General features: G+C 45.4%; 1 protein-coding gene across 1 annotated transcript in view; it reads left to right on the plus strand.

Moving 5' to 3' along the window:
• Nucleotides 1–18016, plus strand: part of TRABD (TraB domain containing) — a 55725-nt gene that overhangs the window by 21409 nt on the left and 16300 nt on the right. The window contains exons 4-7 of the mRNA XM_075928124.2: nt 4043–4209; nt 6153–6293; nt 15955–16065; nt 17148–17287. Coding sequence (XP_075784239.1) covers nt 4043–4209; nt 6153–6293; nt 15955–16065; nt 17148–17287 — 559 coding nt within the window. The remainder of the gene's footprint in view (nt 1–4042; nt 4210–6152; nt 6294–15954; nt 16066–17147; nt 17288–18016) is intronic.

Consider the following 18016-nt stretch of genomic DNA (forward strand, 5'->3'; position numbering starts at 1 on the left):
TGTGGTTACTCATCTAAAAAGGAACTAATGACTCTGTATGAAAAGGTATACATGTAATTGGGGGAAATTTGTGCTAAATTCTACCATAAAGGCCAAATCTGAAAACAGCAATAATGAAAAATGGCGCATATTTGGGTATATACCTGAAAGTATATTCCAGTTAAAGGAAGACTCCAGAGGATTTCTATGGAATCCACTGTATGACAGATGTACACACACAACACTTCTGGAGATCGAAGCCAAATGGTATATTACTAAGCCATAAGATTTTTATTTATCTCACGGTTCTGCAGTTTACCTGCATCTTTGACTCCTTACCTGTACTCTAATCCTTTTCCCTTGGGCTACTATGATACTCCAGACTCTGAGCACCTTGAAACTGCTGCTAACTTGTAGAGCAACTTGTAGAGCTATTGGCTTGTAAAGCATGTTTGTTCAAAATAAAATTATACTTGTCCTAAGGATGTTAAGTATCGATTATTTTGCTAATTGAATAGTCAATGCATTTTTGCATCGACTATTTGATTAGTCGATAGAATGGCGCTGCCCCTTTGAAACGCTGCTGCGGCATTTCAAAAGGAAGGCGCTGCACAGAGCCTAGGATCAGCTGTGGACGACTCAGCTGACCCTGGGCTTCACATGGCACTGCTGCTTTGAAATCCTGCCGCGGCGTTTCGAAGGGGCAGCACTGCACAGATGACCATGGGCTCCGTGCAGCGCTGCCTCTTTGAAGTACCCCCATCTTTCCCCTATTTGCTGCCTTTATCTGATAGAGGCAGCAAGGGGGAGGTAGCGACTAGTTGACTATCCTCTCGACTATCCGATAAGCATTTGCTTATCGGATAGTCGACTAGTCCTTAACATCCCTATTGTCCACCTCTACCAGTTTTAAATATGTACTAAATCTTACTTAAAAGGTACCAAAGTAGTTTTCTTTTCCTATTGAAATCAATGGCTATCATTCTCTACCTCCATTTCTGGCTAGTCACAGGCTGCTTTAATGAATTCATAGAATCATAGAATAATAGGACTGGAAGGGACCTCAAGAGGTCATCGAGTCCAGCCCCCCGCCCTCAAGGCAGGACCAAGCTCCACCTACACCATCCCTGACAGATGTCTATCTAACCTGTTCTTAAATATCTCCAGAGAGGGAGATTCCACCACCTCCCTTGGCAATTTATTCCAATATTTGACCACCCTGACAGTTAGGAATTTTTTCCTAATGTCCAATCTAAACCTCCCCTGCTGCACTTTAAGCCCATTACTCCTTGTCCTGTCCTCAGAAACCAAGAGGAACAAATTTTCTCCTTCCTCCTTGTGACACCCTTTTAGATATTTGAAAACCGCTATCATGTCCCCCCTTAATCTTCTTTTTTCCAAACTAAACAAGCCCAGTTCATGAAGCCTGGCTTCATAGGTCATGTTCTCTAGACCTTTAATCATTCTTGTCGCTCTTCTCTGTACCCTTTCCAATTTCTCCACATCTTTCTTGAAATGTGGCGCCCAGAACTGGACACAATACTCCAGCTGAGGCCTAACTAGTGCAGAGTAGAGCGGCAGAATGACTTCACGAGTTTTGCTTACAACACACCTGTTGATACAACCTAGAATCATATTTGCTTTTTTTGCAACAGCATCACACTGTTGACTCATATTCAACTTGTGGTCCACTATGACCCCTAGATCCCTTTCCGCCATGCTCCTTCCTAGACAGTCGCTTCCCATCTTGTATGTATGGAACTGATTGTTCCTTCCTAAGTGGAGCACTTTGCATTTTTCTTTATTAAACCTCATCCTGTTTACCTCTGACCATTTCTCTAACTTGCTAAGGTCATTTTGAATTATGTCCCTATCCTCCAAAGAAGTTGCAACCCCACCCAGTTTGGTGTCATTAGGGCTGGTCTGTCCTGAAAAGTTATTTCAGCATAGCTGTATATCTTGTAGGAGTGAAAAATTCACACCTATGAGAGACTTAGTCAAACCAACCTAAACCCTGGTGTTTATAGAGTGTGCCAATGTATATTTTCAGAGTAGACAAGATCTAAAGAGGCTTGCATTGGGATTTGGCACCATTTCTAGTGTAGATTGCACTGTACCTGTTCCCACATGTACAGGACTTGCTAATGCAAGGAAACTTACTTTTCAATTTACCCTTATATAACTCCCTGTATGGAGATTCCTATTCCAGAGTACGAATGCTGCCTTCTGGTTTAGCTTATTTGCTTCTAAAGCAACTCTTCCAAACCTACTGGAATACGAGTGTCCGCATAGGAATTATGGTGGTAAATTTCCCTGTGTAGAAAATCCCATTCACAAACATTTGGCAGACTGGTATCATTTTATTTGCATGTTTGTATATTCATTATGCAAATATTGAATATGCAAATAAATTATTACGTGTCTGCCAAAATATGTATTCGAGCCCCACCTCCCGAGCCACCGCATATCTCTCTGCCAGTGAGTTTAGTCCTGTTTTATACTCATATTGGGCCTATTCTGAACAGATAGGTATTGGGCCTATCCTGAACACCTCCCTGCTGGAGGTGGTTCTGTGACTAGAACAATGTCTGTTCACAGGATTAGATATCATCCTAGTTTGTAACATAACCAGGGGCCCCATCACTCTGACCAGAGGCAAAACTTACAGCAGTGGTCACCAACCTGTAGATCAGGATCTACTGGTAGATCTTGGAGCCTCTGACAGGTGATCTTGGCCAAACTAGTCGAGGCTTTTATCAAGTGCAGCACTTCAGCCACCCCTCACCCCACTACTGTGCACCTGCTGCCATTTGCCTTGGAGCCTCCCTCCCCCTTCCCTAGGAGCCCTCTGCTTGTGGTACAGAGCAGGGAAAGGAGAAGAGGGGTTCTGATGTCAGGGTGCCCCATCTCCCATCCTGTATTCTATCTTCACAGAACAGAGGTGGGGGGCACAGCAGGGCTTGGGATGGAGGGAGTTTGCTGGTTTCCTTTGGGTATGATGCAGGGCCAGGGCTGGAGTAAGCCTGCCTTAGCCCCGCTGCACCACCACCCAGGAGCCACCTGAGGTAAGCAGTATCCAGCTGGAGCTAGCTCTGAACCCTTGCCTCAGTCATGAACTCCTCTTCTGCCCCAGCCCTGAACCCCCCTGAATCCAAACTCCCTCCCAATTCCTGCACCCCGAGCCCCCTCCTGCACCCCAACTCCCTGCCCCAGGCGCAGCTCAAAGCCCCTTCACACTCCAAATCCCTTAGTCCAACACCAGAGCCTGTGCTCCAATCCCCTGCCCCTGCCTGGTGAAAGGGAGGGAAGATGGGGAAGGGAGGAAGGATGGAATAGGCAGGGACAGGGCCTCAGAGAAGGAACGCGAAGGAGATGGGGCAAGGGTATTTGGGTCTGTGGTAGATCTTACATTGCACTTGAATTCAAAAAGTGACCATGTGCTTAAAAATGTTGAAGACCACTGACTTACAGCACGGGACATTTTGCTGGGAAATCTCAACCGGGTTTTTGTCCCCACAGCAAAACTGCCCACAAACATGGCAGCTCACAGAGCCATCTCTGCAGAGGCCCTGTAATTGTAAAATGGCTGCCCAGCATCACAGCTTCACTGGAGTGACATTGAGTCACACGCACCTTTCTTGCTGTCCCCCCCTCCCCCCCCCGCACCAAGGTACAATGGTTTCCAGAGAACCCTAAGGGAATCTGCAAAAATCTCTGCAAGACATGTTGTGCCTTCCCACCCACCATCCTATTTCCACCAGTTGCAGCTCCTGCTCCTCTCTCCCAACTTCACGAACTACATGAAGAACCAGTTTCAATGGCCAGGGGAATAAGGTTGGTACTTCATAACCAGCTGAACTCTTCATCAGAAGGGGAGGACTGAGATCCATGCATAAAGGCGCCCCCTCAGACCTAGAACTCAGGAACAGTATAGCCCCAGGACTGTTGTGTTAACACAATGGTATATAAATTCTGCTGAGTTATTTAGATGCCTGTGTATTTTTTTTAAATTGTTTCATTCACATGCAGCTTATAGACATGCATATTTTATTAAAATTTGTAGCCGATGAAGATGCATTTAAAATTCTCCTGGAGATGAAGATGAAGAAGAGACAGAAAAAGCCCAATCTGCCAAGCACGGTGACCGAACTGGTCACCGAGGAAGGGTCTAAGGTGTTCGTGGTTGGTACTGCCCACTTCAGTGACAGCAGTAAAAGAGATGTAGTGAAGGTAAACATACAGTTGGAGCAATGTTTTATTCTATGCCTAGAAAGTTAACAAGAAACTAACCTGTATTTGTAACACTACAGCAAAGTTATAATTATTAGGGCATCTTGGGATTTGGTTAGGAGAATGTAACTGCATGATTCAGCCCTGACTTTGGAACTAAAATGTGTGGTAGTGTATAAGGTTAGGGAACATCCCTTTAAGTAGCTTCTTACCGATTATCCACTAAATGATCACAGAACAAAAGGGAATTTATGTTATTAGGCCTTGTACATTAGAATACAGACCCTGAAATCAGTTATTTGGAATCCAACAGTATCTGCCTAAGATCTAGTCTTGTGCAAAAGTGTCATGAATGCTGTTGTAGTAATACATTGTCGAGACCAGTGGTTCCCAAACTTTTCGGCATCACGCCCCCCCTTTTTGACTTTTGAAAAACCCTCACGCCCCTGCCCCCCAAAAATAGCAGCAAAAAAAAAAGGAACTGAGCAGGGAAGCAAAACTTGATGGGGGGGAGGGAGGCTGAGTCGCCTTGCGCCCCCCCTGGAATTTCTTCACACCCCCTAGTTTGTGAATCCATGATCTAGACCTTGGTTTTATATCACCTCCAGAGTGTGGGACCCTTATCATACCTGGGTTCGTGAATTAGTACTGATGTGGAAAGGTAATTAATCACCATGTGTCAACTAGGTGGCTGAGCTGAGAATAGAATCTAAGGGTACATCTACACTGTAACACTATTTCAAAATAATTTAGTCTGCATCTACACAGCAGGCAGTTATTTTGAAATAGTGTTAAAATACTGTCAAGCTGGAGGACTTCTTACTCCGATTCCTGTAACCCTCATTGTATGAGGAATAAGGGAAGTCGGAGAAAGAGTGCTCTATTTTGAAATAAGTGCTGTGTAGATGCTCCCTATTTTGAAATAACTTATTTTGAAATAACATACACAGTTGACATGGCTCAATTTATGTAGCTTGTTTTGAGTTAAGCTGTGCTATGTAGATGCACCCTTAGTCTCTTTTCTCAGTCCTGTGCTTTACTAAACTCCTTCCTAAGGTTTAGCTTGTCAGGTTGATAAGATTATGGTACCAAGTTGTAGGCCAAAGTATTTAAACAATAATTTGATTAAAATGAATTGCTGGCAAGTCTCAAATGTTATCAGTAATTTTCATGAATGCACTTGATGATGAGTTTTTAGGGCAGATGCAGGTATAGTCCAAGTAGCTAGCTTTAGGGCTGGCATTCTCACTTATTGATACAGTTTCCTGGCATGATTGTCATTAAAGTAACATTGTGACAACAATACATGATCATATGTTGTAGCATAGTCATTTGGGATCATGCTAAGAATGGAAGCTGGAAGGAACTTTAATTGTTCTGCATGCTAGGAATGTGGGAAGCAGAACAGGGCTTTAAAAACCGGGATTGTGTTTCTCAAAATTTGGGGCAGAAAAACTGAATTAGGACAGATTTAAAGAACAAATGCCCATTACGTTGTCCCGTGCAAATTCTGCAATACAGATTGGCTCCGCCACCCTACTTGCCACTAACAGGTGAGCAGAAGGAAATCTATGCTAGGATCAGTCCCTAAGGTCTGTCCCAACTAGGTTTTGTGATGTTGAAGGTCATAAAGTACCATTTACAATGAACTTATCCATCACAGTTGTTACTTCGTGTTCTTGTCCCCAGATGAGTGGCAGGTAATTCTGGCTTCCTTATTTTTCTTCAAATAAGTAGGTGCTAAAAGCACGTGATAACTTGGAGCAATATCAATGGCCTGAAGCAGTTTATTTTTCATTGTTATGTTAATTGAAAATGATTTGTAGAATGGATTCCTATGAAGAACCATAGCTTATGAATAGCTCATGTAAAAAAAAATCAATACGTGCTGCAGTTCCTCTTCATCTTATCTACATTTATGCAAATAAATCCATCTTTTTCAGACCATACAGGAGGTGCAGCCTGATGTGGTTGTGGTGGAGCTTTGCCAATACAGAGTTTCTATGTTAAAGATGGATGAAAAGACGTTACTAAAGGAAGCCAAAGAAATCAATTTGGAGAAACTTCAGCAAGCTATAAAGCAGGTATGATTACCTCAGTGAAAATTAAATGTATCAGGGCTAAAAGGTACTTCATCAAACAGAAACATGGCTGCTACCAACCTATACCAAGCCCACTAGCACATCAGTCCTGGTGTGAGCATAGCTATTTCACAGCTTGTCTACTTGAAGAAATAGCCTGGAATAGCTTTTGTGGAATAGGTACTCTGCACTAGCTCCCCACATGGGCACTTGTGATGTGGGTTAAGCTATACTGCACAAAAACACTACTAGAGCTGCAGTTCACACTCCCGTAATCTGGAGTGTGGGGCTGTGCAGTAATAACCTTAGTGTGAAATAAGAGTGTCTACATGGGGAGCTAGTGCAGAATAACTATTGTGCTTTATTTTATAACTAGTTTTATTTTGTAATAACTGTGTAGACAAATACTCAGAGTTAAGGTGGTTTAAGTTTTGGCAATTCCTGGCTTTTCAGTGCTTAAAGCCTTGATTTTTTTTTTTAACAGTTGGATTTGTATAAAGCACCCCTTTATTGTCAGCAGGGCTCTGCCTGGATCTCTCCATGTGAAGGACTAGAGATTAACTTTGCAACCTTAATGTTCTTTTGACACTTTTTTATGGAATGTTAGCCATACATCTTATGTATTCTAGCTATTTCATTTTATATAGTTTCTGATTTGTATATTTAGTTGCTTTTCCCCTTTGTTGCTAATTTCATTCTGCACCACATTAATATTTGCTACTTGAGTTATATCATGGATCAGTTGTCAGTGGATTAGCTTTTAGGTCACGTCCATAGTGGCTGTGTTAATGGTATGGTTGAGTATGCAAGTATAAATTCAGTCCCTTCACTATCTGTATCAAACTATGAACTTCTATTTGTGTTTAATGAAGTTAAAATTACTCAGTGGGGCAACAAATAAAAGTTAGTTAAATGGTATATTTATCATAGCTTGAACAGACTACAAGCATTGGGTCATCAATCAATAGTGTTTTAAATAATCTAAAAGCACAAGTTCTGTGCAGATATTTTGATCAGATCCTAAATCTTCATCTTAAGTAAGTAGTCCTGTTGACATCAGTGGATCTGCTTTTGAGTTGGTATTTAGTAGGGATGTAAAATCCTGTGTAAATTGTTAACTGGCTAAACTATATGTTTAACTGGTTAACTATGCACCATGGGTGGGAGAATGCTGCCACAGCTCCAGGGTTCTGGGACTGCTATGGCTTTAGGGCTGCCGAGGGCTCCACTTCCCAGGGCAGCTGGACTCAGTTATCCCGGGGCCACCATGGCTTCCCAGTTCCGACGTTGCCAGGGCTTGGGGCATTGGGGCGCTGTGGCTCCATTCCCCAGAGCTGCCCCGAAGCTGCCATGGATCCACTGCTCTGGGGCCACCAGGCCTATGCTGTTCGAGGGCTGTTGCCACCAACCCCATGGCCACCCAGCCCTCTCATCCAGGGGCTCTCTGGTTCAGCAGTATCTGTGGTCTTGCCAGACCAGAGAGTCCTGGACAACAGAGGTTCAACCAGTAGAAAATGCAACAGTTTTTGTCTTGCAACTTTAAGATTTTCATTGGGTTTTTTTTTTCCCTCTAACAAAGAAAACTGTTTTTAAAACATTGTTAAACTTCTCCCATTTTCCTAAATGGGAGACTTATCATAGTAGCTCTGTAGTGGTGGGTACGGAACAGTTCCTGAGCAGATTTGGGATGACTCTCATTTTGTGGCAGTAGGGACAGTGCAAGTAACACAGTATTGGACCTTGTTCCATTTAAATTATTATAATTCTTGTACTGTTTGTCGAATGACCATTTAAAAATCTGTCAGTAAATAAAATTACCTATGGATGAGGCTTCTTTGTAATAGAATCATAGAACTCGAAAGAACCTAGAGAGGTCATCAAGTCGGGTCCCAAGGACCAGTCAGCATCTAGACTAGACCATCCCTGACAGGTGTTTGTCTAACCTGCTCTTAAAAATCTCTAATGATGGAGATTCCACAACCTCTCTAGGCAATTTATTCCAGTGGTTAACCACCCTGACAGTGCTACTCAAGGGCTACGTCTAGACTGGCCACAAATTCCGGAAAAGGGATGCAAATCAGGTAAGTCAGCATAGGGAAATCCGCGGGGGATTTAAATAAACATGTCCGCCGCTTTTTTTCCGGCTTGGGGGAAAAACCGGAAAAAAAAGCGTCTAGACTGGCACGATCTTCCGGAATAAAGCCCTTTTCCGGAGGATCTCTTATTCCTACTTTCAAGGGCTTTATTCCGGAGGATCGCGCCAGTCTAGACGCTTTTTTCCAGCTTTTCCCCAAGCCGGGAAAAAAAGCGGCGGACATGTTTATTTAAATCCACGGGGGATATTTAAATCCCCCGCGGATTTCCCTATGCTGACTTACCTGATTTGCATCTCTTTTCCGGAATTTCTGGCCAGTCTAGACGTAGCCATGTAGTTTTTCCTAATGTCCAACATAAATTTCCCTTGCTGAACATTAAGCCCATTGCTTCTTGTTCCATCATCAGAAGTGAAGAACAACAATTTTTCTCCTTCTTTCTTGTAGGAACCTTTCAGGTACATGAAAGCTGTTATGTCCTCTCTGTCTTCTTTTTTCTAGAGATGTCAACATGTAGACGACTATACAATTAATTGATAAACCTGGGTTAATCCTGTCGACTGCACGCATCCCCTCATGCCCACTGCCTCTGTGTCAGGCAGTGGGATAGGGAGAGGGTGGGAGCCGGTGCCTGTGGGGGAGCCGGCTTTAAGCACTGGATCTGTTTGCCGCCTGATAGCGGCAGCAGAGCGCAGGATGAGGGGGCAGGTGGGAGCTGATACATGTGGGGAGCCAGCTTTTAAGTGGATCTCCATGCGTGCTGGCTTCATGGATCCACCTGCCTCCCCTTGGTTACTCCCAACAGGAAAAGGCAGTAGTTCCGGGAGGTGAGACGGGGAGGTTGCCATGAAGCTTGGGACCCCCTGGTCTGCTGCAGAGCAGCCTCTGTGCACAGGGAGCTTGGCCCCCCTGCAGACAGAGGCTCTTGTTACCTTGCACTGCTGCCTCTCTATCAGAGGCAGCAGCATGGGGCGGCAGGCAGGAGTCGGTCTGTGTGGGGACGTCTGGTTTTTAAACCGGCTCTCCTCATGGACCAGCTTTTACCTGCCAGCCCGTGCTACTGCCTCTCTGATAGAGAGGCAGCAGCACGGGGTGGCAGGGGTCCCCTGGAGTGGGGCCAGGAGCACGCTGGCTGCTGACCCCTTTCCTGGAGACTCTTGAATAGTCATGTAACCACTAAAACGTGGTGTGGTTACGTAACCAATTACAGGCAGTCCCCGGGTTACATGGATCCAACTTACATCGGATCCCTACTTACAAATGGGGTGAGACAACCCTGCACTAGCTGCTTCCCCCCAGCAGACCAAGGGGACGCGAAGCTAGTGTTCCCCCCCCTCCCCCAGCAGACCAGGGAGACGCAGAGCGGCTTTTCTCAGCAGACACCTCCGCTTGAGAATAAAGGACTGAGGGAAGTGAGGTGTGGGAGAATAAAACTGAGCTCTGGAGAAATGTTTGGCTAGAGTTTCCCCTACAATATGTACCAGTTCCGACTTACATACAAATTCAACTTAAGAACAAACCTACAGTCCCTATCTTGTACGTAACCCTGTACATGCTATCTAACATCCCTACTCTTTTCCAAACTAAACAAACCCATTTCTTTCAGTCTTCCCTCATAGGTCATGTTTTCTAAAGTTTTAATTACTTTTGTTGTTCCTCTTTGAACTCTTTTAAATTGTCTCATCATTCCTGAAATGTGGCACCCAGAACTGGATACAGTACTCCAGATGAGGCCTAATTAGTGCACAGTAGAGTGGAAGAATTCCTTTTTGTGACCTGACTACAACACTTCTTTTAATACATTGCAGTATGATGGTTTGCTTGTTTTGCAACAGTGTTACACTGTTGATTTATTTAGCTTGTGGTCCACTATGACTCCTAGATGCCTTCCTGCAGTACTTCTTCCCGGGCAGTCACTTCCCATTTTATGTGTGCGCAACGGATTGTTCCTCCAAGGAACAATAAGGACTTTGCATTTATCCTCATTGAATTTTATCCTGTTTACCTCAGACCATTTCTCAAGTTTGTCCAGATAATTTTGAATTATGATCTGATCCTGCAAAGCACTTTCAACCCCTCCCAGCCTGGTGTCATCCATAGACTTTGTAAGGGTGCTCTCTATGCCAGGGGCTTTCAAACTAGGGGTTGCCACCCAGTCCTGGCTCCTGGAATGTCAGACACTGGGTCTTGTTGATGCGGAGTGATTAGTGGGGGTGCTATGGGAGGCATCCTGGCACACTGGCTGCGCTGTACTCCAGAAGTAGCCAGCAGCAGGCCCTGCTCCTTTTGGGGTGGGGGGAGAGAGAGTGTACATAGGGCTCTGCACACTGCCCCTCTCCTAAGCACTAGTTCCACACTCCCCTTGGCTGGGAACCTGCTGCTGCTGCTGCTTCTGTTGTGCAGCATGGTCTGTGGTGCCAGGAAAGGCAGGAAGCCTGCTTTAGTACCTCCGCTGCATTGCGGACCAGCAGCTGCTTGACGTAAGTGCTCCTGTCACCTCAAAGCTCTCATCCTCAGCTCCGCCTTCCTCCAGAGCCCACACTTGAGTCATATTATGTTGGTTGGCAGGCATCAACAATTTTCTTCAACTGGATCATGGAAAAAAAAGTTTGATAACCACTGCTCTATGTCATTTGCTAAATCGCTATTGCTGTAACACTGTGCATTTTACCCATTCCTAGTAGTAACCAAGCTTGCCTCGCATTTGTATTTTTAAAGGCAACCAACTCCCACTGACGGTCAATAAGAGGTTGCCACTTAACTGCTATCTGTGCCTTTGGCAGTTCCCCCCCTACTCTACACCATGACTGGCTCTTCTGAATAGCCTGCTCCCTGATCGTGACAGCATGATGTGTTGCTGGAGCAGTGTGAAACATCCCTGATTTAATTAGGTGGGATTTTTGAGGGGTCTTTTCAGCTCTTGTTGGTTCACACCCAGAGTTTAGTGGAGACCCAACGCATAAAGCAGAGTTCATCTTAAATAGCAGAACTTTGCTTTGATTTCAGTCAAAGGCACCCAGTCAGCATCCCCAGCTCCTTTAGCAATAGCTGAGAGGGGGTGCTGCGCTGGGGACAAGGGAGACTTTCTGAAAAGTGGGCAATATGGTACAATTAGAAAGGAGCAAATTCCAAACCACCATATAGCAAACAGCTGACACCTTATCCTAATTCCTCCCCTACTTTGTGCCTGAAATGACCCACCTTCCCAATGCCATTTGCCACCTCAAGCTAAAAATCAGCCATAGGGAGGTGGGTATTGGAAGGGTGGGGGGAGGCCATAGGGAGGTGGGTATTGGAAGGGTGGGGGGAGGTCATCAGGCCGGCAAGGAGTGTGGGAGGGAAGGAGGAAGGGTGGTGAAAATGAGCGTTTTTTCCACAGAACATGTGGGACAAATGCTGCCTCCCCCAGCAAGAAAATAACTTTTTTAAACTAATAAAAGTTTAAAAGTGTCAGAAGTTGGAGTCCTGCTGAGAGAACTTGCTGATACAGCAGTCCTAAAGGAGCAAATAATTATTTTAACACTTGTGCAAGAACAAAACCCAGAACACAGTGATGGAAACCTTGCATCCTGCTGTGTATTTCAGTCAGTCATGTTCTTAATCTGCCCCAAACCCAGTGCCTATCCTATTGGCTCAGTCTCTAGAAAATAATAGGTGGCAGATAGCAGCAACTAGCACAAGTCCAGACAAACATTTAAATCTTAAATACATTAAAAAGTACAAACAATCATGTTTTGTAATCACTGAGAGATTACTGTAATATAGCCCAAGGATGGGTGCTTGTATTTAGTGTATTTTACTTCTGGATATACAGTTAAAAAAATCTTCTGGGTTTTGTTCTTGCACAAGTGTAAAAATTCTCTGGAAGCTCTCTCCTGATTTCATGAACAATGAGTAGTCCTGGGACACCTTAGAGACTAACAAAATCTACTTCATCCGATGATGAGCTGGGTCCATTCATTTTCACTGCCTCCCTTATTCTGTAGCCCCAGGTAGAGTTTAAAGCTGTCTTTCCTTAATGGAAAATGAGGTTGTAACAACTGAATCCCTTCTTGGGTCCCCAGGGTGAATCAACATCAGGGTTTTTCTTTTAAGATCTCATTTGCAAGCCCATGAACAGGAAATTGTCTGGCACTCATCTTTTCTGGATTAGAAAGAGGGTGTTCTGATTTGACTCAGGCTTTGTCCACACTGCTAGTTGGGCAACAAAGCTTTTGTCTTCCACATATGCTTAGCTCCTCCACCCCTACACCCCTCCCAGGACAACAGCTTTGCCAAGGCAAATGTGGCTCTTGGAGACTTTTATCAGCAAGAGAAATGCCTCCGTCTTTGTTCAAGGCTTTGATGGAATCTAGCTTGTTTCATGGAGACTGCTAGGTGTACCCTCCACCAATATTCCTCTAGCAGAGCAAATGCAGAGCAAATATTGTCATGTTCTGTGTAACTTATGTTTCGAGGAGAATGCAGTGTTTGTTCTAATCCATTCAACTACAAATATATGGTATGGGTACACTGATCATACATCCCAGTTTTTCCAGCACAGTCCCAAATTTAAATGCTCTGTTCTGATGTCCCTATCAAGTAGGGAAATGTCCCGGAAAACCCTGCTGGATCCAGGTAGAAATGGCACTGCCATTTCTCTCCCTTGCTGGGACAGCCTTGTAGATGCGAGCATGGTGCAGCAGCAACACCTCCCTGCCCTAGCAGGTAGGTGGTTCCCTGGGTGCTTTGCCAGTGGTCAGCCAGAGCCGCTTCTGGTGGTGCGTGGTTTCCGAGTTGGATTGGCAGTTGGAGCCCGGAGCATTCTCCAAGCTCCAGTGGAGTACATGCCTCAGCCCGGCAACCCTCTGCCAGCTTCCGCCCCACCACCGCACGGCCTTTCCCTCTCACCTACCCTCCACCCCACCCACAGAATGCCTCTGCCATGCACAGCCCGATTCAACCGCAGCACCTCCTCCACCATCCCCAGGCACCCACTTGCTCTTTGAACAGAGGCCACTGTGGGGGGGCGCCAGGAAGGTCCAAGAGCATGCCTCATGTTGCTGCTGCTTGACTCCAGCTGGAGATAGGGCCACCCATGGGGACCAGGACCGTAGTATTAAAAATAGTTCCATGGGTGGCCGTGGCCCCAGCTGGAGTCAAGTGGCAGCCACCTGAGGCTCACTCTTGGACCCACCCAGCGCACCCTCTCCTCCATAGAGTTCCAACCAGCGTAGCCTCATCACAAGAGGCCTCGTGTGGCTGCTGCTTGACTCCAGCTGGAGCCGGGGCTGCCCATGATAATATTTTTAATACCATGGTCCTGGTCTCTGCGGATGGCCCTGGCTCCAGTCCCAGCACGTGGTCCCACCCCGGGAGCAGCTGGGGCCAGGACTGTGGGGGCCCCGGCTCCAGCCCCCTGTCAAGGCTTTTTTCCCATTCTGGCATGATGAATGCAGAAGTGGGGGCCCGCAAAAGTACCCCAAAACCTTATCCTTCCAGGCTTTGGTATAAAGCTTCCTCCCGAAATCTTAAAATCCTAGATTTTGGGGATAAAAAAAATCTACTGCCATCACCCAAGTAATAATAAGAAAACCAGGGAGAGACCACTTGGGAAATCTCAGCCCTAAAATAAAAACCAGGAGACACACAAATTAACCAATACCAGGTTAATAAAAAGAAAAGAGAGAACTTTTATCACCACTACAATAGTCCTGTTAAAAGCATAGTGACTAGATGGAAAAGTCACCAATTAATAAACTCATGGGGAATTCTACCATGGCCAAAACTTAGTTTAAAAAAAAAAAAGAGAAACCCCATTTTTAAATGCACAGACATCAGATTCCCATTCCCAAACCATAAAACCTAACGGATTTATCTAAACTTTACCCTGCTTACAGATAGTGAAGAGTCTTTCCTTGGAGACAGACATGATGTCTGTCCCCGTCAGTAGCTGGAAAGAAACTGTCCAGGGACAAAGGAGGGAAAAACCCAAAAATTCCTTTGTCCCAGTTTGGAATTCCTACTGGCTGACTCTACCTGGCTTAGGTAAGGGACATAGTTAACCCCTTAGTCCCCAGGCTACTGGCTAACACTCATGGTCATGAGACCCCCCACAAACTGCTTCCCACGTAGAAGACAGAAAGTGAGGGAAGGGGCATGGAGAGAACTTAAGGGGGAATGTGGGTGAGAAGAGGAAGACGCTTGTGCTGAATGGGGAGCAGGACAGGAGAAGAAAGGGGAAGGCACCAAGGAGCAGGGTGGAGGAGAGAGAAATGCCAGAGGGTCACGATGAGACAATGAAGGCAAAGGGCAGGAGGGGGGGAGTGGAGAGGGGAGGGAAGGTGTCAGGGGAGGTTGCAGAAGGGAGGGAACAGTGTGATGCTGGGAGAGGAAAGGGGAGGGACAATGGGGGCAAGAGAGAGAAGGAGGAGAGGGTGCCTGGAGAAAAGGGCTTGAAAGGAGGGGTGGGCATGAGGAAGGCAGGGGATGGAGCAAGTCATGTGTGAGGGCACAGAGGAACATGAGGGGAACTGGGGCAGAGGGAGGTGAGGAGTGGGCACCAGGAACAAAGAGGTCAGGAAGGGCAGGGACAGTAAGGGAAGGGGAGGCACCAGGAAGATACAGTGGTAAGGGATGGTGCCAGGGGATTGTGGGAGTGAAGCAGAAGGGCAGACACGTGGAGGGGAGTCACTGGCACTAGAGGAGAAGGCAGGGTAGGTGAGTAGAGGGAGGTGTTACGAGAGGGGATGGGGAGGGGTAGCTACAGATGATCAGAATGGGGCTAAAGGAGGAGGTGGACATGGGAAAGAATGCAATGCATGTTGGGTTAATGCAATTGCAGGCTAGTTGCATGTGGGGGAGGGTCCTTTTGGGAGCCAAACCCATTCCTATTGGTAGATGACGGTGGAGGAGTTCTTAGAGGGGTCACATGACGCCCTTTACCTCCAGTCATGTGTCATTCTTGACCCCTGGAGTACTACCTCCAGGGGTGCGATTTCTTGTGGCTAATGGGGGTCAGGAGTCGTGGCTAACGTGTCCCTAATTTTGGTTCCAAAAATATGGTCACCATTAGCAGGGCTCAACAAATCAGTGAATCTGCTCACCCGTGGCGAGTAGACTTCATCCAGTCGTCCTGTTCACTGGCAGCGAGCGCATGCGCAATGTGGGTCTTGTGCATGCGCAGTACGGGGCTGGCGAGTAGATTTTGCTGCAGTTTGTCAAGCCCTGACCATAAGTATGGGCTACTCTAGCTATTCACATGGACAGATGCTTTCTACTCAAGTTGGCTGGGGGTAATAAACCTAGGCTGAAACAAGACTGGTTTATTTGATTATTTCTTAAACACACTTTTCTTTGAGCAAACAATCTGGTGTGTAACCAATGAGCATTTGTCATGTTAAGCCCACATATAAATGATGAAAGATGAAATAATAGGAACTATGTTAAGCAATAAATCAGCCCCAAAGGGTGGCTTCAATGTTTCTTCATCAGTTCTTAGTGATGTTAATGACACAATGTCTCTGTGTACTTCCTAGTAATCTATATAGTTTGATTATTATTGTTAAATGATTTTCTCCCTTTTCTGCTAGAATGGAGTCATGTCAGGACTGATGCAAATGCTTCTGCTGAAGGTCTCTGCTCACATCACAGAACAGCTGGGAATGGCCCCAGGAGGAGAATTCAGGGAAGCTTTCAAAGAGGTAGGAGCTGGAAGTAGGTTATTTCCAATGTTAAAATGTGTGCTGTATTTCAGTCAAACTAAAAGTCACTTGTTTGGACAGAGTGCTCTATTCTAATTACTGCCTTATATGTGGTGAGGCCAGAGACCTAAGAAATGTTCGTCTTAAAGGGGAACTGCAAAGATTTTGGAGAAATGGTGGTATTTGCTCACTATTATCCTCTTTCTGGTGTATATAAAGATCATTCCATAGAGACTTTAAAATTTTGTGTTTGTGATACTTTTAAGTGGCCATTGTTCTCCTAGAAATAGTAAATTAGTTTCTTCTTTGTTTTTGCTGGGCGATACTAAAATCACAGATCTCCTGCTGAGAGCAAGGGGATGCTAAACATTTCACATAGTGCTTTTCTCCCAATTTTGGCCCTGGTTCTTTGTGTGGAACCCTGTTCCCATTCAAATTGGAGGCTTTGTCTGGAGTCAAAAGGATTTGAATTGGTATCTTAACCCCCCCTCCCCTACTTTTATGCAGTCTGACAACTCCTCCCTTTCCTGCCCAGGGCAAGAGCTGCAGCTCAGGTTTCAGTGTGTCCTGGTGGCGTTGTCCTTGTTCTCCAGAGCATTTCCCCAACTGTGCTGGAATCCTGCTCTATCTATGGGCTTGCTACACATTGTGTGTTAGTTCAGGCCTCTGCTGCATTTGCAAGCATCTTCCTCACACCCTGCTCATGTTTGAGCCCTCCACATGTACAACACGTGGGACTAGCGCTTGAAGCAATGGAGCTTGCATACCTACACACTCTGCATCTTGTGTTCTTGATGGGGAGCATGACATCTATTGTGCATGTGCCGCAAGGAACACTTCTTGTTAGAATTTCTGGACTCTGGGGCATGGGCACTCATGCACACCCATGTATGGAATGCAGATAGGGACAACTCATCTCAAAGAACTTCCAGTTGCAAGTAAGTAACCTTTATTTGCCTGATATTCATTTGACGGTATTTGCCTTGTCTCATTAGTATTCTTTAGAAAACTTAGGCTACTGTAATTAGTAACAATGTCCTAACAATATACTAAAGGTTTTTAATGTGAATCTTCTCTTGCAGGCTGGTAAAGTTCCTTTCTGTAAGTTTCATCTTGGGGACAGACCCATCCCAGTGACATTTAAAAGAGCCATCGCTGCACTTTCTTTCTGGCAAAAAGTCAAGCTCGCCTGGGGCCTCTGCTTTTTATCTGACCCAATAAGGTATGAATACGTACCTTGGCTTTATCTGTGAAAGATGAATTATAAGGACCCAATCCTGCAGGTTGCTGAACATGCTCAGTTTGACTTTAGTGGGAGTTAAAAGGCACATTCTACCGGATGTGATCAGACCCTAAATCAGCAACTTCTTTTTTCCCATCCTGGGAACAGTGGCATAAGTGCAAAACCCACTGAAGGAATTTGATCATCTGCCTTAAAACTCATTCCTGCGTCCCATACTCACTCAAATAGCCTAGTCGATGTCAGTGAGGATAGTCAGGTGAGCAGGATTTGCAGCATAAAATGCATGGTGTATTCTCTGTATGATCACTTTAAAAATGTAGAACTAGCTTTTATTAGTATTACTTCTTGGGGAATTTGTGGGGAAAATTTTTTCATAATATTTTAAAGTTTTGCAAAACTCTGCATATTTTATTTGATCAAATAATACAATATAATCACTCCGGTTTCAATTATTTTGGTAGTTTATTTCAAAATACCTGTCAACAAGTATGTCAACAATACAGACAACAGCAAAAAACATTCTTCCAGGACTAGAGAGTTAACCCCCACAACAACCCTGTTCCAGTTAGTGGGTACTGGAGGGAGCTTTGTGAGGTCCCCAGATCCCAGTCACATGACTCCCATCACCCCAGAGCCCAGCTGCAAAGCACCCCCATCCCAGACATCCACACCCCATTCCCCACAGAGCCTAGACAGGGAAGACCTACT

The sequence above is a fragment of the Pelodiscus sinensis genome, chromosome 1, assembly GCF_052426305.1.
Source record: "Pelodiscus sinensis isolate ZL-2025 chromosome 1, ASM5242630v1, whole genome shotgun sequence".
Classification (NCBI taxonomy): domain Eukaryota; kingdom Metazoa; phylum Chordata; order Testudines; family Trionychidae; genus Pelodiscus; species Pelodiscus sinensis.